General features: G+C 35.6%; 3 protein-coding genes across 3 annotated transcripts; all 3 read left to right on the forward strand.

Annotated features, from left to right (window-relative positions):
* Window positions 1–632: 632 nt before the first annotated feature.
* Window positions 633–7,836, forward strand: LOC115410492 (5-hydroxytryptamine receptor 3A-like). Its single transcript, XM_030122147.1, has 10 exons — window positions 633–843; window positions 1,560–1,720; window positions 4,298–4,342; window positions 4,440–4,549; window positions 4,657–4,826; window positions 5,082–5,236; window positions 5,957–6,167; window positions 6,249–6,425; window positions 7,455–7,522; window positions 7,609–7,836. The coding sequence occupies exons 1-10, from the start codon at window positions 804–806 to the stop codon at window positions 7,834–7,836; spliced, it is 1,365 nt and encodes a 454-aa protein (XP_029978007.1). The 5' UTR covers window positions 633–803.
* A 4,232-nt stretch (window positions 7,837–12,068) lies between these two features.
* On the forward strand, window positions 12,069–18,205 carry LOC115410493 (5-hydroxytryptamine receptor 3A-like). The gene is made up of 9 exons (XM_030122148.1): window positions 12,069–12,092; window positions 14,156–14,200; window positions 14,286–14,395; window positions 14,627–14,796; window positions 14,931–15,091; window positions 16,113–16,323; window positions 16,410–16,577; window positions 16,689–16,768; window positions 17,719–18,205. The coding sequence occupies exons 1-9, from the start codon at window positions 12,069–12,071 to the stop codon at window positions 17,944–17,946; spliced, it is 1,197 nt and encodes a 398-aa protein (XP_029978008.1). The 3' UTR covers window positions 17,947–18,205.
* A 1,974-nt stretch (window positions 18,206–20,179) lies between these two features.
* Window positions 20,180–25,528, forward strand: LOC115410494 (5-hydroxytryptamine receptor 3A-like). The gene is made up of 10 exons (XM_030122149.1): window positions 20,180–20,359; window positions 20,727–20,771; window positions 20,851–20,960; window positions 21,147–21,316; window positions 21,921–22,081; window positions 23,517–23,727; window positions 23,814–23,981; window positions 24,191–24,264; window positions 24,624–24,758; window positions 25,475–25,528. Exons 1-10 carry the CDS (start codon window positions 20,180–20,182, stop codon window positions 25,526–25,528), a joined length of 1,308 nt encoding a protein of 435 aa, XP_029978009.1.
* The last annotated feature ends 481 nt before the right edge of the window (window positions 25,529–26,009 follow it).

Below are 26,009 nucleotides of genomic sequence, written 5' to 3' on the forward strand. Positions count from 1 at the left end.
TGTGTGTGTGTGTGTCTGTGTGTGTGGGGGGTATACATGTCTCAATATTTTTTTTTTTTTGTCATTCCAAAATTGTTAACATGATGGTGAAAAATGCATTCTCTGCATCTTGTTTCTTCTCTTTGATGTCTTCCTGCGACAACAACCACAGCCATGTTTGTACAATTACGCATACAAACTGTTTGCACCTCCCTTTGAGACGTGTTAAATATAGATGCAGTTTTTATCTGCAAAATTGCTTTCGGGTTTGTTAAATCACTTTGGGTATGCTAAATTAATATATTTACATTTTCTCCTCCCTTCACACGCACAATTGCATGTAAACATCCCATATTGCATATTCATTACAGCATACGTAGTGACTGGACGCAAACGCGCTATTTGGCACTTTTGAAAGACGCAGCCCTTGGTGTGCACTGTTAGTAAATCAGTTTGTACATTTTTCAATGACTTTGCACACGTTTTCATACTGCAAACCTTTAGTAGATCCAGCCCTAAGTATGTAAATGTTTATTTACTCTTCTTCATGCATGTCCTGTTTATTACATTTTTATGTTGCTCCTCCTTTCTACATCCTCCTCTAAATGTCCTCTGGTTACTCTGGTTACATTACTACCATTATGTACAGCTGCCTTTTACACTAATGAGATTTCTTCTAAAGGAAAAAAAAAAAAATCGAAAAAGGATTGGTCACTTAGTCTGTCTGGCTCTCTTCCATTACAAAGCAGTGTTTTTTTCCAGACTTACAGTACACAGAGACCATTTATGTTGCTCAGACTTGGAGTGTAACAGGTGTTGAACTCATGATGTTTACTGCTGTCATCTCTCTGCTTTTCCTCACAGGTAAGTCCAACTGAGAACACCTTTCTGTTTCTGTCATTTTGTCATGTAAGTGCAGATGATTGTTGTGATTATTATGAATGTGAGTTAATGCAAGGCTTTAATGTGTGGATATAATTGACCAACAATGTGAAGAGAGACCCGCTTGCTAAGTACTAAAAACTGTCACTCAGTGACTCTTCAGACTGTATGAAATGAATTAAGATTCTCATATTTCAGGAAAAAAGCATTTCTCTGGGTTTTAGGTTACATTTCCAACCAATGTCTTGAAAATGATGCTAGAAAGTCATTCCTGTACAATGATGAAATTATATTATTTTGTGTAAAATTCTGTTGTTTTTTTTTCCGCACAATTGATCACAAAAATTGGGTAAAGAAAAAAAAAAAATGTAATTGTATGGCAATATTAATATAAAGTCGTTGGTCTACAGAAGATGAATCTTGAACAAATGTAAGCAAAAATGTTGACATCATTAGCCGAGTGATGACAGGAATGCTCTGTATTCCTGTCTGTCTCATAAACAGGCTTTCAGTGACCACAGTTACAGGATATTACTGGAGATATATCTAACCTGGTGTTTGTCAAGCAGCTGTAATAATTGCAAAAAATATTTGTATGACCACAGAAATTAATGTTGTTGTAGTTTTTCTTTTTTTTTAATAAATAAAGAGCATTTTTGATAATTAAATGTGAATATGTCTCAATATTTTCACTGCAGGTGGGGTGTCCACAGAGAGGAAATGCAGTTATCAGGAAGTGTTAAATTATCTTAACCTGACTAAATCCAATGAGCTGTACTTCATGACCCGACCCGTTAAAGACTACACACAGCCCACATGGGTGTCACTGGAAGTCCTGCTCTATGCCATTTTAGACGTGGTAAGAATCAAAGCTTTAAAATACAATTTTCAATAATTGCCTCATTTTCTTGGACAGATTATAGTTCTGTCCTACAGATTTATCATGCTCTCATAATGGGATGTAATAATGGCTTTATTAAAGGGGTTACTTACTACAGAACACACCTGTGACTGCCAAGACCATGGACTACATATCAACATACTGAATAAAGTATGAAATGCATTATTTACTCACATTTTTATAATACATCAAGTTTTCTCCTACAGACCAAAATACATTTGGTCAGTTTTGTCTAATCCATGGATCAACAAATGGCAGCGAACAGCATGATAATTAAATAAAACTCACTAAAGTTCAGTTCTCATCACATTCTGACACTTTGGTCATTACTCCCTCTAGTGGTCATGTACATTCACAGTAACTAGTTACTGTTCGTATTTCTGTCCTTCAAGATGTTGGCATCGGTGACATAATATTAGAATTTTTAAAAAAAGCTTACTAAGTCATTAGTACTGCGTGGCATGAATGATTGATAAGTATTTATTTATTTTTATTGATTTATCTCAAATATGGAAATGGTACAAGCTTTCTGATTGCTACTAATTGACTTTGCACAACATAATATAGAAATGAAAATTCAAGGCCGCAAAACATAATAAATACACACAAAAAAAGAAAAAGAGTCATATTCGAAAAGGAGTGAGAAGAAGCAGAGCTTATTACCCCTTTCTTTAAACCATATATATATATATATATATATATATATATATATATATATATATATATATATATATATATATACATACACACACACACACACACACACAGGGTGGGGAAGCAAAATTTACAATATTTTGAGGCAGGGATTGAAAGACAGTGTATGACCAGTTAGTTTATTGAAAGTCATGAGAATTTATTTGCCACAAGAAAAATGACATAATAGAAAATGTTTTTATTCTATGTGTCCTCCTTCTTTCTCAATAACTGCCTTCACACGCTTCCTGAAACTTGCGCAAGTGTTCCTCAAATATTCGGGTGACAACTTCTCCCATTCTTCTTTAATAGTATCTTCCAGACTTTCTCGTAATAGTTTTGCTCATAGTCATTCTCTTCTTTACATTATAAACAGTCTTTATGTACACTCCAACTATTTTTGAAATCTCCTTCGGTGTGACAAGTGCATTCAGCAAATCACACACTCTTTGACGTTTGCTTTCCTGATTACTCATATGGGCAAAAGATTCTGAAAAGGTATGGATAATAGTGTTAGGTATGATTATGACATCAATATATGTTTGGTTTCAAAACAATTGACGTAGTGCCTGCTGAGAAAAAACAACTAAATGTTCATTGTAAATTTTGCTTCCCCACCCTGTATATATATTTATTTATTTATATATATATATATATATATATATATATATATATATATATATATATATATATATATATATATATATATATGTGTGTGTATATGTGTATATGTATATGTAAAGGGCCGGTATCCTGCATGTTTTAGATATTTTCCTCTTCCAGCACACCTAGAAGCCATTATATCATTCCTAGGTTTCTACAGAGCTTGATGATGAGTTAATCATTAATTGAACCAGTTGTGTTGGAAGAGGAAAGCATCTAAAAAATGCAAGATACTGGCTCTGAAGGACCGGAGTTCCCCACCCCTGTACGATAACCAACCACCCCCTAATAACTATTTTTTGATAGATATTTTGTCTAGATGCCCTACAGTGCTCACCTCACCAATAACTGTATCATTATTACCTCCGCCAAGGAGGTTATGTTTTTGCCAGGGTTTGTTTGTTTGTTTGTTTGTTTGTTTGTTTGTTTGTTTGTTTGTTTGTTTGTTTGTCTGTCCGTTAGTGTGCAACATAACTCAAAAAGTTATGGACAGATTTGGATGAAATTTTCAGGGTTTGTTGGAAATGGGATAAGGAAGAAATGATTAAATTTTGGTGGTGATCGGGGGTGGGGGGGCCCACGGGGGGGCCCACTGATCAGCCTTGGCGGAGGTCTGCGCTCTCCGAGTGCTTCTAGTTCATTATCAACTAGAAGCACTCGGAGAGCGCAGACCTCCGCCAAGGCTGATCAGTGGTCCCCCCTGTGGGCCCCCCCCACGCCAAGGAGGTTATGTTTTTGCCAGGGTTTGTTTGTTTGTTTGTCTGTCTGTCTGTCCATTAGTGTGCAACATAACTCAAAAAGTTATGGACAGATTTTGATGAAATTTTCAGGGTTTGTTGGAAATGCCCCCCCCCCCCACCGTGGGCCCCCCCCACCCCCGATCACCACCAAAATTTAATCATTTCTTCCTTATCCCATTTCCAACAAACCCTGAAAATTTCATCAAAATCTGTCCATAACTTTTTGAGTTATGTTGCACACTAACGGACAGACAAACAGACAAACAAACAGACAAACAAACCCTGGCAAAAACATAACCTCCTTGGCGGAGGTAATGAATTATCCTTCATTACAGACATTGATTGTACCTTATAAAACTGTTTGTGAATAGCGTCCATTTAATATGATGACATGTTTGTGTTGTCTCAATAGTTTTCACTTACATGTTTTCGGTTGTAGGTTGAGAAAGACCAGAAATTCATTCCTTATGTTTGGACTGTTACGGTGAGCTCTGTCAAACAGGTCAAATGTCTTTGTCACTATTATTTACTATTCAGTTTTCTCACTTTTAACCTTTTGTTTTTGTTTTTTTGCACTGCAGAGGTGGCAGAATGAATATATTTCTTGGAAACGAAATGACTTTTGTGGAATTGATAAAGTGTCCCTTCCTACTGAAGTTTTGTGGAAGCCTGATCTTATCATTGAAGAGATGTCAGTGCTATCGTGTTGCATGGATTATATTACTCATATATCTACACAAAATGGTGGAGAAATTGCCATGATGTCTGTATTTACAGTAAATGTGTGTTGTCATTTAGGACAGAGAAGGACAAAGCACCAGTTATTCCATATCTCTTCATCGATTCTAAAGGATATGTTGAAGTTCATGAAGACCAGGCTCTGGTCAGCACCTGCCGGATGCATGTTTACAAATTTCCATTCGACACACAGAGCTGCAACCTCACATTTAAGTCTGCCATTCACACTGGTGAGGACTGGTGTTAATAACATTAATAACAGTATGTTAAATGTCAAAATGATGATACCTGATGCATAAAGACACTTAGTAGTGAATATTTTTCTAGTCATGACGAATAATTTGGCTTAAAAAAAAAAAAAAAAAAAAAAACTACAACTCCCACTGTAACAATTTTAAGTTGATTAAAAAATTCAGATGACAAGGGAAGAAACTAACCTTGTTTCTTTCATTGTGTCGGTTTTTTGTTTTTTTTTTTCACATCAGCTAAAGACATAAGACTCCAGGCGAGCGACAACTCATCAGAAGCCACAGAATGGTCTCGTGAAGTGATGCGGACTCAATACGAGTGGCTGTTCATAAATATGAAAGTTACAACCCACAACATCACCAACCCTGATCAGGACATCATTATCTACACTGTATGTAGTGTTTATCTTCTGTTAGTCAATATAAGTATGCATTTAAAGAAACTGTAGCTTAAGAATTTACACAAGCAGACATACTTCTGGGACTGACTGATAGATTGACTGGTTGGTTGGTTGGTCATCTATTTCAAGCATGTGTAAAAAAAAAACACAAAAAGATCATAAACATCAACAAGTGAGAATAGATTCATATATACATCTACATCTACATATACATTCATATACACACATAAACACACACTTCACAAATTTTTGCCCGAAAAGGAGTGGCAAGAAGTATAACTTATTCACACTCTTCCCATTCTATAATCAGAATGTTGCCTTGTATATACTTGTTCAGCTGCTTCCTACTCATAAGTGTAACATATACCATGTTATAGTATTGTTGTAATTACTTATTACTTGTACATCAACTATTTTAAATACTCTATATAAGTGTTGGTAGAGTATAGATATTGTACTTTGGATGTGCAACCTTTTGTATTAATACTTTATTTTGGGTAGTCCATCTACAAAGACTTTACTGTTAACTTGTTTAGTTACTGCAAAGGTTTAATAGTGACTTTGTCTTGCCATGGTTTTGTCTTTTTTATTGATATAAGGTCTTTGCTGACCTTTGTAGACAAACTGAAATGACTTGTTCTGTAGTTGTTTTTTTTTTTTTTTTAATGTAGATCTACATAACAATCAGCTGCATTGAACACTATTCCACAGATAAATATGAAGAGAAGGTCTCTTCTGTACGTCATCAATTTCTTGCTGCCCGTCCTGTTCTTCCTGTGTCTGGACTTGGCCTCCTTCCTCATCTCAAACAACGGGGAGGAAAAACTCACTTTCAAAGTCACTGTGTTGCTCGCCGTCACAGTATTGCAGCTTATTCTGAATGAAATTCTGCCAGCGTCATCAGACAGGATTCCGCTTATAGGTAGAGGAGTTTTGCTTTAAGTCAGGACAATGTTGACCAAACAAGTATTTAATCATCTGCATTATTGAATGTCACCTGCAGCGGTCTACTGCATTGGGATGTTTACTCTGATGCTACTCAGCCTCCTGGAGACGATTGTGGTCATGTATCTGATGAAAAAAGACAATGTTTATCGGGATAACGCAGCAGACAATGTGGGATGTTTAAGAGAAGATGCCAGGGATAACTGGAACCACACTGATAATGTTTTTGACAGAGGTGAGATTCGTACTGTGTACATACAAAACATTGTTAAATAATGATTGTGCTGAATCAACTATGAATTTATTTGCAGAATTCAGGTAAGCTGATTCCAGCTTTGAAATCAGAATTTCTACTGCTGTGAGAGTTAGTTCCCATTTCAAACCACAACATTTGGGGAGGAGAGTATTTAAGACTGCTATGACCATGACAGTTAAGTCTGCAGGAGGTGCTGCTGAAAACAGAGCAGGTGGGCTAAAGGGAGAATTTTTTCTACTCGTCTTAGTTTGTTTAGAATTACAGAGAAAGGCCTTATCAAAGTGCATTGACCATAAAACAGTCCACATTTCACCTGAATTCTTCCTGAGCTTATTATTCTATGTGTGCTTATTATTGGACCACGCTGACATAACGTCACCAAATCACCAGGACGCACACCAACCCAAGAAAATTTGTTTTAATTTAACATAAAGTCATAAGGCTTCATCATGTAAAACTTCTGTATGCCATCATTTGTGGATACCAGCTAGCACTTCTCAACTAATACAGTAATTGTAGTGGGTTCCTGCATCTGATAACAGGCTACACAATAATTCCCATGTACAGGACTCTGGTCACTTTTCACTGTCAATTTCAATAGTATCATTGTAAAACAACTGCCTATTGTTAGTTTAGAAATGGCATAAGCTAGCATCTACAAAAACTACCTCTCAACACAAACTTCACATATTTACTCAAATATGTGTAAATCTTACATGTAGAATCTTAAATTAGTTACCTCCGCCAGGAGGTATTGTGATCGCTTTGCTTTGTGTGTTTGCGTGCATGTTTGTTTGCTTGTTTGTTTGTTTGTTAGCAAGATAACTCAAAAAATTATGGATGAATTGTCATGAAATTTTCAGGAAATGTTGACACTGACACAAGGAAGAAATGATTAAATTTTGGTGGTGATCGGGGGTGGGGGGCAGATCTGTCTTGGCGGAGGTCTGTGCTCTCAGTGCTTTTCTTGTTTATATTGTTTGTTCTTTGATCCATATGTCCTTGCAGGAAAAGTTTATGGTTCATCCATCTATGATGTGTCCTCTGCTGACATCCCATCACTGCTGGATCGACAGGTTTGAACTAAGATGCACTTAAAGTCTCATTTCAAGCTTTTAATCAATAATTGCCATAAAGCTGCTCTACTGAATTACTTTCACAGGATGCGAGCAGTAAATTGACTGAAGAGTTCCGTGCTTTGGAAAGGCTGTCAGATGAGCTGAAGAAGGTGGAGAAGACACTTTCTTTGCTTCTTGCTGGACACATAGAAAAGAAACCAGGATACTGGACCAGACTGGCTAAAAAATTCAATAGAGTTTTCTTCATTTTTTATGTTACAATGATCGCTGTGTTTTTCAGTTTTATTTTTTCACAGTGGAGTAATGAATAGACTATTATTGCTTCGTTATCAAAACACGACATGTCACACAAGTATCATCATTTTAACTTTGTACAAATAAAATAACCTGTCCATTACCTGATTTATTCTCCGTACATCTAATAACATCTCTAAAAAGATTCTAACTCATGTATCGCTCTTCCTCTCAGGTATTCTTATACAACATTTATTATCATGTGCATTTGTGTACATTAAAAATGTTGCATTATGATATGCCAAAATAGTCTGAATACTTTGGAGAAACACTTTACACTTCTGATAATAGTGGATTAAAGTTTGATAATAAAGAGGGTAATGTATAATCTCTGCATTTGTATAATAATTATTAGTTATAAACGCTAAGGCTTATTTGCATATGTGAAGTCTCTGTTGGAGTCTGTGTTGTAGTAAGTGCTGGAAATATGTTGACATTAGCTGATTTATACATCACTCAGCCATAACATTATGACCGCTGATTGGTATTAATTTTGATTGTCTCGTCACAATGGGATCTGTCTTTAGAATATATGGGCAGTGAGTGAACATGTTGACCTCAAAGTTGATGTGTTAGAAACAGTAAAATTGACAAAAGTTGGGTTCTGAGTAACTGTAACAAGGGAGAAATTGTGGTAAAATCACTGGGTCAGTGCATCTCCAGATTTTGTTGTTTATTCCCAGTGTATAGTGGTTGGTACCTGCCAAAAGTGAAACTAAAGAACAACTGGATCTCAACCAATCCAGCATCTATGGGAGCATACCATTATTACCACCTGTCTAATATTGTGTAGGTTCCCCTTTTTCCACAAAAACAGCTCTGACCTGAGGCCTAGACCCCACCAGACCTCTGAAGGTGTGTTGTGGTATCTGGACGAAAACATTATCAGCAGATCTCTGAAGCCTTGGAAGTGCAGAGATGGGCCTCAATGGATCAGATTGATTCGTCCAACACCTCCCACAGATGCTCAGTTGGCCTGAGATTAGGATGTCCTTCCTTAGTCTACTTTTGGTTCGTCACCACTGCAGACCAGGAACACCCACCAAGACCTGTAGTTGTGGAGATACTCTGACTTAGTCATCATCATTAAAGTATGGCACAGTCATTCAGTTTCTTTCATTGCTCATTTTGCTGCTTCTAACACAACCACTTCCAGGACTTAATGTACACTTACTGTCTAATATATCCAACCCAGCGATTGGTGCTGTTGTAATAAATATAATCAATATTATTACCACTGGTCAGTGGTTACAGCTGATCAGTGTAAGCTCACAGTCTCTACAGTAGGACACTGGTGTTACTGTAGAGGGTTAGGGTTGAAGTCACTCCTGAGTTCCTGTGCTGTTATCAGGGATGTAGGACAATAAAAAAGTCATTAGGTTAGAACTGGAATTAACAAATGTCACCAAACTATCAGCTCCCAGCAAAACTTAAGCACACAAGCATGCAAAAATCTTTCATGGAAACGTGGCATAAGGTCTCTGTAATAATAGGCTAATGTGGATTGAACATATTTCTTCCCCGTTTTTTTATCATTGTAAATATACTGACATACAATCCTCATGGTCACAGAAAACCCATTATGAGATGAGTTAGAGAAGCAAATACAGGTAGTTTTTTTGTTTTGTTTTGTTTTTTTTAAGTGGGTATTTTTAAAGCTCTCTCCATTTAAAATCCATCAGTAAAATACCACTAACTGGATGTGGTTAAAATAAAGGAAGCAGTAAAAAACACAACTTAATAATTGATACTGCTTGCTAAAGTGCCATCATACAACTTTACAAACTCTTTACAATTGTAACCACATAAAAAACAAGTACCTCAATTAGGAATGTGCAGAGTAAATGTACCACAAGTGTTTATCATCACTGAGGCAGTGTTATCTGTGTTTGTGAATTAAAGTGAAAAACAATATTACACTATTACATTCATTTCTATTATTAACTATTTTTATTTATGTATGGGTCATTAACATTTCACTGTAATGCACTTTAAATGACCTCTGTATAAATATGTAAAAATATAAGTAGGGTTTAAAAGAAAATTATTCTAATGCTATCACTGAGTGTAAATGAACTGGCTTGTAACTACTCTTCCAAAGCTAATGTAAAATAATCTCATAACCTCATAATTAAGCTTTGTTTACTGTGAACTATTGTGTAAATATGGCAGTGTAGAGCAGCATGGTGGACATTCTTTGTGGCTTATTCTAGAAAAACAATGCACATTTTTGTGTGATTACATACTGAAGGGACGGGAACCCCCTTGGTATAGAATGAAGGGCTAGCACTTAGCATTAGCTCTGGCCCCATGGGCTTCTGTAGTCCCGCCCTTTTTGTCCAAATATGGTCACTTCTGGCTCCAAAAAGCCAATGTTGCAACATCGAAATCACTACTGGCTTAAAAATGGCAGTTCACAAACTAAGGGGTAACATCACAGTTCCTCTCTTCAGTTATAATATACAGCAGTTTATGTTACATACTATTGAATATGTGCATGTTATGATCCACTAAGTTTATTTTTTTAATTTAATTTTATTTTTTTACATCTTTCTTATGGTAGTTATTCTATCCTACTTACCGTTTATATATTTTATTTTACATTTTATTCTTCTCTTTTTATGCTACAAACTGAGACCTGGGTGACTACATTTTGTTCTATCATGTACTATTGATTGAATGACAATAAAACTGAGTCTGAGTCTGATCTCTCCAGTGCATACACCCTGGATCATTACTGAAGGTTAAGATTTTCTTGGTTGTAGTTAAGGTTCTCATTCTGCAAGTCTTCCAGATTCTTTTTCTTTTTTTGCCCAGAGTGTGGGTGGCTCTCTGATAGTCTCTGCCAAATGACTGATCACTCAGTTGACCCAACCCTCTTCCAATAAAAGGACCAGGCTTAATATTTCCACTGTGGATTCTCTGCAGTGATTGAGTGATGATGCTGGCCAGTTTCCTCTTTCTGCTGTTCCTCACAGGTAGGTGATGTTATCACTGAATCTTCTTATGATTAAAAAATGATTCCATAGAAAATTTGCCTGAACAATTAACATAGATTATATAGAGCAGGGGTCGGCAACCTTTACTATCCAAAGAGCCATTTTAGGACAGAAATAGAAAAACAAAACTGTCTTGAGCCAAAACCTTTACCTCACAGTGGTGACTGTGTAAGAAATTCTTTAGGATTAGTTTGTATGGAATATGTTGAGAATAAGTCGGAGTTTTGGCGCATTTACAGAACTACAAAGAAATTACAGAACTACACTAAAGAAAATGGTGACAAGTGTTGTTATTGTGTTGTGCAGCAAAAATGTACTGGCATGTGAAGGCTTTCTTTGCAATGGAAATACAGATGAATACAGGCAGTGTCATAAAATAAAAAGTACTCCGCTTTTACTACTACTACTGCTTCTATTTTGTTTTTATTCATTTGGATTATAGTCTGCATTATTACACCTGCATAACATCAGAATGACTTTTTGGTTCCAACAAAAATAGCAAAATATGTAAAAAGAAAAAAAAAGCCTTAGTGTTGTTCATTTTCATATGTTTTTTGATAAAGTCACATGGAGCCACTAGAGCCAAATGTGGCTCCGGAGCCTCAGGTTGCCCACCCCTGGTATAGAGCATTACTGACCATGACCTTTTCAGGGTTTGGCTCATTTTACATTTTCCTATATTGCATGGCTATTTACTAAGCACAATAGATTCATAAAAATAATGTTATAGCAGTGGTTTGTTTGACAAGAAAATTATTATATTTGTTCTACTAAATGAAAAAATATTCTATTGTTTTCTACATATGGAGCAAAGCAGTGTTATGATAGTATACAGTCTTATAAAGGTACAGATTATGAGAAAATTGTGAATTGCTGCAAGTGAATCAGTTCATTAAGTCCTGTGCTGTGGGTTCTGTCCTCCCATTTACTCTTATTGTCTTTAATGGACTCATGAGACTATCCTAAATGCCTGACTACATCTGTTGTACATCTGTTATGTTTCTGTGACCACAAGAGTCAGATTTCAATGCAAGATATTTGTTTGTTAGAGCAGGGATTGGAAGCCTGAATTGTTATAGAATTAACTGAGGCTTCCTGTGTATTTTACTGAAGGTGGGGCATCCGCCGAGGGAAACAACACATACCAGGATGTCTTAAATTACCTGAACCTGACATCAAACAAAGACCTGTTCACCATGACCCGACCTGTTAAAGACCACACAGAGGTCTTACAAGTTTTCCTAGAGATAATGCTCTATGCCATTCTAGATGTGGTAAGTAGTTAAAACTCTGCATAGTGAGGCATTACATGGTCATTTTGCTTTTATACTTCAGTGTAAATGCATTCTAAGTGAGGTACTTCTTACAGTCAATTATGTACATATAACAGTTTTATTCACATGGAATTGTGCTACAATGAAGTTATTTTAATAGCAATGGTGTCCTGTAATGATGTCAATACAGTTGCAAGGGAAAACTTCCTGTGAAAGAGGTTATATGTAGTATAAATATTCCAAATTTACAGTAACACAAGCAAACTAGAACACACAGGACTACCAAAGCCATCAATGAAATCAACCCTATGTATCGGTCACTGAATAAAGTATAAAGCTATTTTTTTTTTTTTTTTACATCTGTATTATGGTATCATTAAGTTTTCTTCAAATAAAAACTCATAGCTGGTTATTTTTGTAAATGTTTTTGTGTGTCTGTATGCGGAGTTAAACTTTGGAACAGTCTGGACATCCAACACAAGCAATGCTAAAATATCCACAGATTTAAACTGTTATATAAACATATGGTCTGGTCCCAGTATGAAGAAAGAGAGTCCTAATACTTATGTTTCATCAATATTCTATCATATACTGTTAATGTATGCTAATCGTTCCTCATTTAGTTGGTATGTGTGGTCCCTTACCTTCTGGTGTTGTTCTTACCATTGCTAGTATGTGCTGCCCTTTACCATTTGTGGTATTGAAGTTTTTCTTACCATTGTCAGTATGTAATTATTATACTGTAAGTTAACTGTTACCCATGGTAAGACCACCAGGAATGTACTTTGTTCCTATTTTTCACACACATTTTGGTTATATAATATTAATACTGTCGAATGAGCTTACTCTAATTCAGTATAGGCCTATTTTGTTCATTGTTCTTGCTGTAAGTCTAAGGACAGGAGTGAGCATTTAAAACGTTATTGTATTAAGTTATTTAATGATGAGAATGGGGGTGGGATTAAATAAGTTGCTCTTCTTCCCACTCCTCTTCGAGTGTAGATGAATGATTTTGGAATTTTAAATTTGCAGGTATTCTGTAAATGCTCAAAATAAACAAATAAAACAAGAAAAGCACTCAGAGAGCACAGACCACCGCCAAGACAGCTCTGCCCTCCCCCAACACCACCAGAATTTAATAATTTCTTCCTTGTGCCAATATCAGCATTTCCTGAAAGTTTCGTGAAAATCTGTCCATTACTTTTTGAGTTGTCTTGCTAACAAACAAACATGCAAATACAAAAAGCAAAGTGATCACAATACCTCCTGGCGGAGGTAATGAAAATGAAATGAATGAATTTTTACTGTCAGTCAAAATTGTACTGTGTCTTAGAATCTTCACATGCTGCATCAGTTGATAGTTTACATTACAGTTCTGTAAGCTTAGCTTAGCCACAGTAAAAGTACACATCACATGTGTTTTCTGTATGACTTGTGTTGTCAATAGATGCACTGAAGATCTGTGTGGAATTGTCCGAACAAAGTTTGAACTGTCACAATTTAATATAGATCAACAAATGAAGATAATTACATCACAAAATGAATGTATAACTTAATGAGCCTCATAATGAAACTCACCTATTGCAGCAATTCTCCAATTTCAGTATCAAACTCCATTATTTTAATTTGAAGCTGTGTCCAGCGGTGAAAACAACAGCAGTGCTTCTACCTTCGATCACTTTGTCACTTTCTTTGAAGTTGTCCTAGCAGTTCTTGTCCCATCTTGTCATTTTGGGATGTTTTGGTCAAAGGCCCAGTGGTGTTAGTTTTCTGCACTGTGGGAGACCAGCAGAGTGACTCACTACTCCCTCTAGTGGTCATATAAATCTATTGGACTGTTGGTATGAATTTATTTAGTTTATATATCTACAATCCAATACATTGATATCTTTAGCAAAACTTCAAGACTCTTTATTCCAAACATATTTTCATGTAATTTCTAATATTTGAAGTTAGAAATCCTACATATAACCCCTTTAATTTTAAGGTTTAGTTTCACATATATCTGTTTGTGACATATTGTCCCCAAAGTTTTTCTCACAATTTTTTGGTTTTATTTTTAGCGGGAGATTGAACAAAAATTTGTTCCCTACGTCTGGATTTTTATGGTAAGTTTATTCTGAAGACCATGTATTAATATTAATATTGTTTATTTAATTCACATTTTTATTGCATTATTTGTACTCTCTGTAGAGCTGGCAAAATGATTACATTTCCTGGAATCCTGAAGACTTTAGTGGGATTAAACATATTAGTATTCCTACTGAAGCTCTTTGGAAACCAGACATAACTATTGAGGAGATGTAAGTGTAAACAAATGTACATGTTGCCAAATGACTAAAAATGGTGTCATCATGCATGGAGTTCTACTAATCAATTAATTACAAGCAAGCATCCCATTTTTAGCCAACAATTGTTTCTAAAAATGTATAAAAAATTTAAAAAAAAAAAAAAAAAAAAAAGAATGAGAAGAATTATTTGCAGATATCTTTGTGTTGTGTGTTTTACTGTGTACTTGTGTGTGTGTAATACAGGATAGAGAAAGACAAGGCTCCTCCGAGTCCATATCTCATCATTTCATACTCAGGTCTAGTTGCTCTTAAAAATGATCAGGTCCTGATCAGCACCTGCAGGATGCACGTTTACAATTTTCCTTTCGACACACAAAGTTGCACCCTTTCATTCAAGTCAGTCGTCCACTCTGGTGAGACTTCCTCTCATTGTCTCCTATTTTACTTATTTGTTCTCTGTCTGGCTCAGTTTAACATGTATCATTCATTCCTATTCCTCATAACTGTGGTTATAAACATCAGTCTTATTCTTTATCTCCCTCGTCAGACAGAGAAATACAACTCCTACTCACCGCTGATTCCTCTGAGGTCACAGAGTATTCTCGTGAGGTGATGCGAACTCAGTACGAGTGGCAATTCATGAACGTGACAGTCATTAACCAAACTGTCAACAAATATGGACTGGATCAAGACATGATCATTTATACAGTAAGTATTACAGCAATGAAGAGGAAAAAAAAAATACATACGTTGGAGCATCCAGTTTTGTTGTCCATCGTCTAGTGCAGGGGTGGCCAACCCTGGTCCTGGAGAGCCACTATCCTTTGTGTTTTAGATGTTTCCCTCTTCAAGGCCACCTGACAGTTGTTATCAGGCGTCTGCAGAGCTTAATGATAGGCTCGTCATCTGAAATGGGTGTTGGAAGAGGGATACATCTAAAACATGCAGGATAGTGGTTCTCCAGGACCAGGGCTGTCCATCCCTGCTCTAGTGTTTTCTAAAGTGAACCACTGTGGCTAAAGTTTTTCATTTTGGCATTTGACCTTTTAGAATGAAAAAAAACCCCAACTTTTAAAAATTTATTTGGACAAGAGAAGAGAGTTGGGAACATGTAACTGATGATGGTTGCACTGATGCTAATGCTTGAAACAGTAAACAAGTAAACCTTTTGAAAGATTTACAAAACAAAATAATTTGTCTTGTTGCAATAATTTCTTAAATCCAACTGCAGAAAAGCTGTTTATCAGGAAAAAAAAATCTGTCTTGTTCAATAAACAAAAGCTTCAAAAATCTGACTCAAAATCTGAGCTGCAGAGACACAGCTCAACTTACTTGATTACAACACCCTGTTAGCATAATATAGCTACATTTGCTAATAGTGCTATTAATTCTTATTGGTTTATATGCTGTCAGGTAGCCTTCTAATTAGACCAGCTAATGCTGTACCGTTCTTGACATTGTAATTATCAAAAAACTAAAAAAAAATTATTCTTATATTCACCGTGTACCGTGTAAGCACTTAAAAAAACAAGACATCCACAGTAAAAATGCAAACTCAGTGCTTTGGAATTGAAGGCTCCAAACCAATCAATGGACGATGGCACAGAAGCTTCATCCACTTCTCATATGCAGGTCATGACCCAAACACAACATACTGTAACGCCATCAGCTGTTCAGATGTAAATGTGCAGGAAATGCAGCCACTTTACCTTCATATATCCATCCACAGATCTACATGAAGAGGAGGTCTATGCTGTACGTCATCAACTTCTTGCTGCCTGTCCTGTTCTTCCTGTGTCTGGACTTGTCCTCCTTCCTGATCTCAGACAGAGGTGGTGAGAAGCTGAGTTTTAAGATCACGGTGCTCCTCGCTGTCACCGTAATGCAGCTTCTTCTCAATGAAATCCTGCCTGCATCATCAAACAGGATCCCACTTATAGGTAAAGAACCATTTTTGAGCTGTCAAGCCTTAAAAACCAACACCTCTATCTAATTAACCAATATTTATTCTCTGTGCTCCTCACAGCCGTCTACTGCATCGGGATTTTTGGGTTCATGTTGCTCAGCCTCCTTGAGACAATTGTAGTGATGTATTTGATTGACAAAGATTCTGAATCCCAAGACAAAGAGGTAGAAAGAGACCAAAGCCTGAATGAGAACTGTGGTGACAAATCTAACAACAAACATGACAAAAGTAATAGTTACTGAAGTTTATATGTGGTGACATTTACATATTCTCAGTGTAGACAGAAGTTCAGTTGAGTTTTTTATTTACTACAGTTATTTGTCCCGTGCATTATTTCAGAGGTGAGAAAATGGTGCCAGTGTTTGTCCAACGTGTCTTCTGATGAAACTCCTGCTGACCTGTTGCTTGAAGATAGAAAGGTGTGGCTGCAATTTGACAAATATATAGACTGATATTTTTTTTGTCTCTGAAATTCTTGATTTTGCTATGAAATAAGCCGTATTGTTTAACCCATAAAGACCCAGTGCTAGTTTTGTGGCAGTTCCCAAATGAATTTTTCTCTCTAGTTACACTTTAAGTGATTTATCACCATGTTATCTTCTGTATTCTTATTTAACTTCTGTATTTTTATTGTTTATTATTTAACCCATAAAGACTCAGTGCTAGTTTTGTGCCAGTTCCAAAATGTTTTTTCTCAAGTGATGTATCACCATTTATTATAATATTATCTTTTCTTTTTCCAGTTTTCACTTTAAATCATGTATTTTCATATATGTATAAAACTGAGAAAACTGAAGAAAAAGTTACTTTTTCAGCAAAAATATCAATAAGTGAATGTAAAATCTAGTGTTTCCATCCACTTTCATTTATCCAACTCCATGGGTTTTACTAACAAATGGGCTCTATGCACAGCTCCACAACTTCCTGAACCTCAGGCAGCTCCTTTATTTCCTGTCTTTCATTATTGGACACACTGAATAATCCAGGTGTGCCTGACCACAGTAGTCACTACAAGAAGTCACAGGCACACTCAGATTAATCAGTGTGTCCAATAATGAAAGACAAGAAATACAGGAGCTGCCTGAGGTTCAGGAAGTTGTGGGGCTGTGCTTAGAGCCCATCAATATTGTAGAAGATGATGTGTTTCCATGTTCACTATGGAGCCTCTGAACATCCAAATGGGTCATATCTGATGACCATGAAAAGATGACAAACTGCGTTTTACACCAGTATTATTTAATTAGTAGAATTAATGGTTCAATAGATATTAAATATTCCAGTTAGCTGTTGGTCGCCAGTGGAGGTTTAGGTCTTTATGGGTTAAGTATTATCAATGAATTAACTACAATCATTTGAACCATTTTTCCAGATGACTGTCAGCAAATCTACAGAGGACACCTACAGACTGGATCAAGTTTCAACTGAACTGAAAGAAATGGAGAAAACTCTGTCTGTGATCTTCACCCGCAATGATGACAAGAGGAAGCCTGGATACTGGACCCAAAAGGCGAAAATAATCAATAGAATTTTCTTCATGTTCTACGTCACATCAGTCATCATGTTTATTATTTGCCTGTTTTCATTTTGGAATGCATAAAAAGCTGGAAACTCTACACATTCAACAAGTACTGATTTTGCTGCAAACAAGACACATTTTTTGAGTCTGTTTGTTGTCAGTTTTTTGCACAAAGAAGCGAAAATGTGAACAAGTTTGTCTTCTTTGTCTATGCCATACAACAAAATCCATGTACACTGAAGCATGCAAAGAAGCATGTATAAACTGAATGTTATACTACATATCGTAATCATATAATAATATCCATAGTAGTATTAGAGGTATATCATAGGATTTTTATGGCTGCAAAATAATGAAAAATTCCCTAAGATTGGGTAAAACAGGAATTATTATTATTATTATTATTATTATTATTATTATTATTATTATTATTATTATTATTATTATAGGATTATTATTATTAAGGATTATGGCATTTTTTGTCTTTTTTTCTTTTTGTTTTGTTTATTGCTAATGTCTGAGTGTGTTTTTGCTAATGTAAATTGTGATTTTTTTCTTTCTTTTTTTAATGGACCACTGGAAGAATAGCGGCACCTTGCGGCTACTAAAAGTGGCTCCAGATAAATAATAAATAAATAGATAATAATAATAATTTTTTGTAATCCCAAAGTGATGGAAGTGTAGTATTGTTACAGGACAAGGACAGCTTCCATTTCACCCAAATATACACATAATACCTTTTATTCTATTCAGTAAAAGTCTCTACCATATACAGTGTTGCCACTGCTGTGATTTATTCTTTAGAGATAAAGTGTAGCTGGGACTCAGTATGTAATCACTGTACCTCGTCAAAGATGATTACTGAAGTGTATAAATAACAATAACAAGAGGAATGTGTCTAATGTAACATCCAGTGGTCACTTGGAAACTTTTGACACTTTCTCCACCTCCACACCTTCAAGTGATGTTCCAATGTTTCCCTCATAAATAAAAAAAACGGAAAAAAAAAACCAAGAAGAAAAAAGATCAAAATCCAATAAAATTATGTAGGTGAGACAAAAAACTCAAGAGGTTTATAAAATTAGTTCATGAACAAGACAATAACCAAATAAGATACAAGTGAATGACAATAAATATAGATATAAATAAAGGAGATTGAAAAGTGCTGTGTGTCTATCGAGTTATGAGTATGGATGACAAAGTGAGATTTTAAGAAAATACATGTATGTAGTGTGTGTGAACAAGGTCTTAATGTTACATAGGAAAAAAAGGTCACCAAGGTGTACATTTACATTTTTTACCTCTACATTGTGTTCATTTTTGTCAACAGAAGTGTTTACATTCTGCAAATCCACTGCTAGCTGATGCATCTAATTTTTTTTTTGTTTGTTTTTTTTTGTTTTGTTTTTTTTGCTCAAAGTGTGGGCGGTCTCTCTAATAGTGTCAGTCTGTATCATGTGTCTGCTTACAGAATATTGTATCGATACCTCTAAGTGTTGGTTAGTTTCTGCTTTCGTTAGAAATAGAAAACAGGGCTCTATTTTCCCAGGCGGTGGATATTCACTGATGATGTTTACCAGTTTCCTCTTACTGTTTTTCCTCACAGGTAGGCAATTTTGTTACTAACCTGCTCCACCAAAAAAAAGTTGTTTTTTTTTAAATAACAAAATTACTTCTATTGTTTATAGTTCAGTCAGACATTTCAGATTCCCTGAACCTGAAAATTCATTACGTACAACAGAATAGTGACCTGCATGGTTCTTTCTGGTTTTATTTCACAATAATGATGGGCTTATTGTGCTGTATCGCATTTATTACATAGAAGTTTACTAAAGAAATCAATTAATTGACAAAAAAAAAAAAAAAAAAAAACGATATGAAAATGAAATGAAATTTTGATTGATAGTTTGATGTCTTCTTCTTCTTTGTTAAAGTCTGTTAGATTCTACACTTGGAGCAGTGTATATATTAGCATAGTGTGTTATAGATATATACATCTGTAAAATAGAAATAAAGGACCATGATGGACCAATCATAGCTGAGAATTAAAGAAAAGACAGAAAAGCAGATGAAAGTGGTACAGATAATTGGGACATTGGGAACTGCTGTGACTGATTCCGCCTTTTATCCAATGCTGTGGGTTCTGTTCTCCCCATTAAATGTCTTTAATGGACTCATGAGACGATCACCACAGGCCTGATTACACCAAATGTATAATGTTTTTCTGTGACCAAGAGTCAGATTTCAGTGCAGATATTTGTTTGTTAGTGCTGAGACTGAAAGACTGAAATCAGAAAAAATTAATTAAAGGTACATGTACATTTCTGCTGCAGATGGGGTGTTCAGTAAGACAAACTGCACTTATCAGGATGTCTTGAATCACCTGAACCTGTTCACAAACAATGACCTGTTCATCATGACCCGGCCTGTTAAAGACTATACACAGGCCTTAGAAGTTAGCCTCGACTTAGCGCTGTATGCCATTCTAGATGTGGTAAGTAATTCAAACTTAACACGGCAAAGATTGTTTAGCTGTGAGACTTGAACCATTGTCAGACATGTTGTAAAACAGTTTTTGCAAGAGAAAAGCCAGTGTTTAACTCATCTTTAATTTATCGTCATTCAGCACATGTATATTTTCAAAGGGTTTCCATTTATTGCCTTTTTATTGTGCGTTTTTTGGGGGGTGCACTATTATGATTCTTATATGTCACATCTAAATTCATGGGTAAAATTTGAAGTTTTCATTTTAGGTGACCCAGATTATTTCCAACTAGTACCCAAACACCAAAAATGTCTTTCAGTTTTAAGTATTACATATTTTTGTCTTTTCTCACAAAGTTCTTTTCTTGTATTTTTAGCAAGAGACTGAGCAGAAATTTGTTCCCTATGTTTGGATTTTTATGGTGAGTTCAATGAGTTATCACTGATCTCAAAGAATAATATACTTTATTTAAGCCATGTTGGGGTTTTTTCTCTCCATAGAGCTGGAAAAATGACCATATTTTATGGGAACCAGATGAATTTTGTGGGATTTCAAACATTACTATTCCCACTGATGTACTGTGGAAGCCCGATATAACTATTGAAGAGATGTAAGTTGGACATATATGTATCCAAAATGACTTAGAAATGATAAAATTTTAGTAATTTAATTGCTATCCCATTTTTCCAATGATTTCTAACATGTACATTCTAAATACTTGATCCACTGGTTTCTTATGTCTACATCCTTGTTGTGCAGATATGTTTGTGTCTTATACATGTGTGTTATAATGCAGGATAGAGAAGGACAAGGCTCCTCCAAGTCCATATCTCATCATTTTCAGCGGAGGTCTAGTTGCCCTTAAAAATGATCAGGTTCTGGTCAGCACCTGCAGGATGCACGTTTACAAATTTCCCTTCGACACACAAAGTTGCACTCTTTCATTCAAGTCAGTCGTCCACTCTGGTGAGATTCTCCTGTTTAATTTCAGTGTTTACATCCTAGACTTGTTAGTTCCCTATGAAGCATCCAGACCCCTGAGGTCATCAGGGATGGGTGTACTGTGTGTTCCCAAAATCAGAACTGAACAAAGTGAAGCAGCATTCAGTTATTCTGCTTCTCACCTGTGGAACAAACTTTGTGAATATCTGAGGTCTGCTCAAACTGTTAGCTCATTTAAATCAGGCCTGAAAACATTATTGTTTGCTGCAGTTTTCTCTTAAACTCTTAAATAATGTCTTTTAAATTAACTTTAAAATCGCATTTTATTGCTGATGGTTTTAATGTCTGTTTTAATGATAATGTTTTTAATATAATTAATGTCTTTTATTTAAACTTTCTCTCATCTTAAATGTATTTTATGCCTCTCCTGTGATGCTTTTATGCTTTATGTAAAGCACTTTGAATTGTCCTGTACATGAAATGTGCTTTACAAATAAACTTGCCTTGCCTTTACGGGCCTTCTATTTGGTAAAGTTTTAACATGTGCTTAAATAACACTTCAAAAAGACTATCACTAATTTGTCATTGTGGTTATAAGCCTTGGTTTTATGTTTATTTCCCACCTCAGACAGAGAGCTACGACTCCTCCTCTCTGCTAATTCTGCTGAAGTCACAGAGTATTCTCGTGAGGTGATGCGAACCCAGTACGAGTGGCTCTTCATCAACATGACAGTCGCTAACCAAACTGTCAACAAATATGGACTAGACCAAGACATAATCATTTATACTGTAAGTACTAATATTGTCCTTTTCACTATCTCTGGCTGAATCTGATTAAACACTTACAATGAAGCGCAAATCAAGATTCAAGATTTTTATTTCAGTACATATGAATTCTTGCACAGGACTCATCTGGAGTCAGGAGAAAAAGCCACAGAGAAAATGTATAGTCTTAAATAAAAATGACTTAAAATACTACACAAGAATAACAAAAAAAAAAAAAAAAAAAAAATAGAGAAATATGATAAATTATAAAGGCTGCAATTAAAGTGTGAAAAGACAAAAAGTGTTTCATTGAGGAAAACATAGACATTGTGAACATTTTAGTAACAGAAAATTCTGGGGGATGTTGCACTTATCCAGAAATATAGCAAATTTTGAGCATAACATTGTATGAGAGGTGGAGTAAGGTACTAAGGGGTTATTGCACAGGCTATTCACATTTAGTTTTTTCAATCAGTTTCACTGTGGCAGGGAAACATTTTTAATTTACTACATTTCTCTTTAGTTGGGGATTATTATTATTCAGTCAAAGTGATTTGAGTTTTATATCACTTGTCCAGTATCACGAATTTGCCTAAATGGGCTTCATTCAATCTGTACAATCCATGTCCTTATTCTTTTGAAACTTTAAGAAAATGTCTCCAAAAAAAAGAAAAAAAATGTCTCAAGAATTTATGAAATAAGCTGATCATGGTTCAAATTTAATAATTAGACAGCTTTGTCTGCTTTTTCCTTCAGTGAATTTGATAATATAAAGCTTTATGAAGCTTTATGAAGCTATTTGAGCTACACATCAGTGGCAAATCAGTTCCATCATCATTCATTGAGTAGATTGATAGTTTTGTTGCTACAGATGTGAAATTTTACCCATTAAGAGTAAAATGGTGGAAAAAAATATTTTAAAAATTCATAAAAAATTAAAACTTTGACCTACTTTTCCCAAAATGTAATGTCATCTATTCTGAGTCACTGGCAATCTATAAACCAAATTTGGTTTGAATTCACTCAATAATTTTGCTGCTAGAGTGTTAACAAACAAATACACCGAACCACAAACAATACCCCTCGCCTCCCCTTCAGGGGGCAATTTAATAATTTGTCAATAGAAGTTTCACCAGCATGTAACTGACATGAAGTCAGTGATTTTACACATGAAGATACTGTTTCACACTGTGGTTATTGTCTCTTTTGGTGATGCCCATCTAATGGTGCAGCTACATGTTATGTGACTGAAGACCAGACCTGTTCAGTATACAAACCTCCCCAAAAGGCTAACATGAGTAGTTGTATTTAGCTGTCTAGAAACATCTTTCAGCAGCAGAATTGGCTCATTAAAAAACAATATGCAGCTTCAAACTGCAAGTCCATCCATAAAACAGACTTCAATAGACTTCACACAAGCACACACAAACCTTACATGTATTCAAACATCCTTCCACAGATCGAAATGAAGAGGAGGTCTATGCTGTACGTCGTCAACTTCTTGCTGCCAGTCCTGTTCTTCCTCTGTCTGGACTTGTCCTCCTTCCTGATCTCAGACAGAGGAGGCGAGAAGCTGAGTTTCAAGATCACGGTGCTGCTCGCTGTCACCGTGATGCAGCTTCTTCTCAATGAAATCCTTCCTGCATCATCAAACAGGATCCCACTTATAGGTAAAAGACCGGTTTTGAGCTGTCAAGTCATAAAAAGCAGCACATACACATGTTAAACCAGTATCTATTCTCTGTGCTTCTCACAGCTGTCTACTGCATTGGCATTTTTGGGCTGATGTTGCTCAGCCTCCTGGAGACGACTGTGGTGAAGTATCTGATTGAGAAAGACTATGAGTTCCAAAACAAAGAGGTAGACAGAGACCCGATCCAGAGTGAGGACTGTGGTGACCAATCAACCTATAACCATCATAAACGTAAAATTTACTGCTATTTAAATGTGGTGATTTAAACAGAAAATACAGATTTGTAGATCCTTTTCAATAAAGCAAATTTATATTGGCCAGAATTCCATTTGTGAACTATAATAAAAGAGGTGAATACTTTTTTTTTTTTAAATAAATGCTTTACATCTAAGTTTATTGATTGAAATATGTTGTACTGAAGCCATTTATGTCTCACTCAGCGAAGAGATGGTGTCGATGTTTATGTGACGTGTCTTCTGATGACACTCCATCTGAACTACTTGCGGACCAAAAGGTATGGATTAAGTTAAGAGAGTTGATGAAAACTGACAAAAATATTTTATTTTATTTTATTTTTTTTGCCTTGTCTCTTAGATTCTTGATTCAGATTCAGCATTTAACAAAAGGGTTATGAACTCCTCTCCTAATTTCATTGTACACACAATGCCAAAAAAGGCTGTTCTATTCTATTCTATTCTATTCTATTCTATTCTATTCTATTCTATTCTATTCTATTCTATTCTAAAAACTTCTTACAAGTACATTTGATGTGACTGAACCAACTCTGATCACAATAAGTGGATAAGAATCTTATTCAAGTCTTATCTTTATGGTTATATGAATTAACCGCAGTCTGCTAAATTTTTCCTGCAGATCATCGTCAGCCAACCCACAGAGGAGTACCAATCCCTGGAAAAGGTTTCAACCGAGCTGAGGGAACTGCAAAAAACACTGTCTTTAATCATCAACCGCAGCAGTGAAGAGGAGAAACCTGGCTACTGGACCCAGGTCACAAAAACAATCAACAAAATTTTCTTTATATTCTACATCCTAGCAGTCAGTGTGTTTGTAATTGTGATGTGCTTATTGTGGAGTGAGTAAAGAGCTGCGACGTGGAAACTCATCACTGTTTGTCCAAGAAAAATAAGTTATGTCATAAACGGCTTTTGCAAAACATAAAAAAGTCTCATTTCATTATACAATGCACGTGGAGTGAATCTAACAACAGCATGTAAGTGAAACCAAAGTTGTAAGTTCCTAAATGTTGTATCGTAACTGTTTAATATGTACAAAGTCTAAGTAACATTTGGATGAGAATTTCACTTGTAGCAACATTCACTTGGACACGAAGATGAAGCAGTGGGAGGTACTAATATTAAATTCATCTAAGGTGATCAACAGTCACTCTTAGTCAGTTTCAGTTTCTCAGGAGTTTCAGTTTTATGAGTCCGTCATCTTCACTTCCTCATGTTGGATGAGGAATTGTCAAATTGGTCTATACTATGAAGTTTGCTCGCTCCCTTGCGACATGAACAATTTTGGAGCTGACAACACATTAAAATAGTATGTTTCGACACAGATTTGGTTCTTTATTCTGCAATTAAATGCCAGGATTCTCCTTCCCATATGCAAATACTTGGTCCAAACAAGACCTCTCACACCATCGCTGCATCTTTGGGTTCAAGACAACTCAGATTTTTGAAAGTTTTTTGTCCTTAATCCAGAATGATAATGGTTCAGCTCGACATTTGTCTTGCCTTTCTAGTGTGAAGCGTTGAGAATATATTTAAGGTGATTGTCACTGCATCATGTGATGTTATTCTCTATCTGTCCTCTGTTAAAATAGCCTCCAAGTGAAGACTGCATGTTTCTCACTGCGAATTGTGAACTGGAATCCCAAAGATCAATAAAGTGACATTTAACCAAAAAAAAAAAAAAAATGGTTTAATGACTTTCATTAAGTTCATTCAAAGTCTTCGGCTCACAGGGTGAATTCAGGTATATTGGGATATCAGGAAATCTGGGACAGCTACCCTCTGCTCTCAAGTGTTGTCAAAGAAATTAGTGCTGAGATCTTGTGTGTAAAAAGTAGTATGAAATAATTTATATCCAGCTTTAAATATAAAGTTGACCCAAAGTGACCCAAAGAGCTTCAGCATGACTTTAATATTAGGATATAAGATGATCTACAAGGATGTATGATATAAAAATGTTGTTAACTAAATAGTATTTAGAAGTTCTGTGCATTTTGTAGCATAT

Source organism: Sphaeramia orbicularis, chromosome 19 (assembly GCF_902148855.1).
Source record: "Sphaeramia orbicularis chromosome 19, fSphaOr1.1, whole genome shotgun sequence".
NCBI classification, from domain to species: domain Eukaryota; kingdom Metazoa; phylum Chordata; class Actinopteri; order Kurtiformes; family Apogonidae; genus Sphaeramia; species Sphaeramia orbicularis.

Bases quoted from the DNA above. Each gene is read 5' to 3' on its own strand.
- LOC115410492 (XM_030122147.1), top strand. From the start codon at position 804: ATGATGTTTACTGCTGTCATCTCTCTGCTTTTCCTCACAG. The intron at 4,827-5,081 runs GTGAGGACTGGT...TTTTCACATCAG, and splicing joins TAAGTCTGCCATTCACACTG to CTAAAGACATAAGACTCCAG. The intron at 5,237-5,956 runs GTATGTAGTGTT...ACTATTCCACAG, and splicing joins AGGACATCATTATCTACACT to ATAAATATGAAGAGAAGGTC.
- LOC115410493 (XM_030122148.1), top strand. From the start codon at position 12,069: ATGCTCTATGCCATTCTAGATGTG. The intron at 14,201-14,285 runs GTAAGTTTATTC...TACTCTCTGTAG, and splicing joins CCTACGTCTGGATTTTTATG to AGCTGGCAAAATGATTACAT. The intron at 16,578-16,688 runs GTAATAGTTACT...GCATTATTTCAG, and splicing joins TAACAACAAACATGACAAAA to AGGTGAGAAAATGGTGCCAG.
- LOC115410494 (XM_030122149.1), top strand. From the start codon at position 20,180: ATGTACATTTCTGCTGCAGATGGGGTGTTCAGTAAGACAAACTGCACT. The intron at 20,360-20,726 runs GTAAGTAATTCA...TTGTATTTTTAG, and splicing joins TGTATGCCATTCTAGATGTG to CAAGAGACTGAGCAGAAATT. The intron at 24,759-25,474 runs GTCACAAAAACA...TCCTTAATCCAG, and splicing joins AACCTGGCTACTGGACCCAG to AATGATAATGGTTCAGCTCG.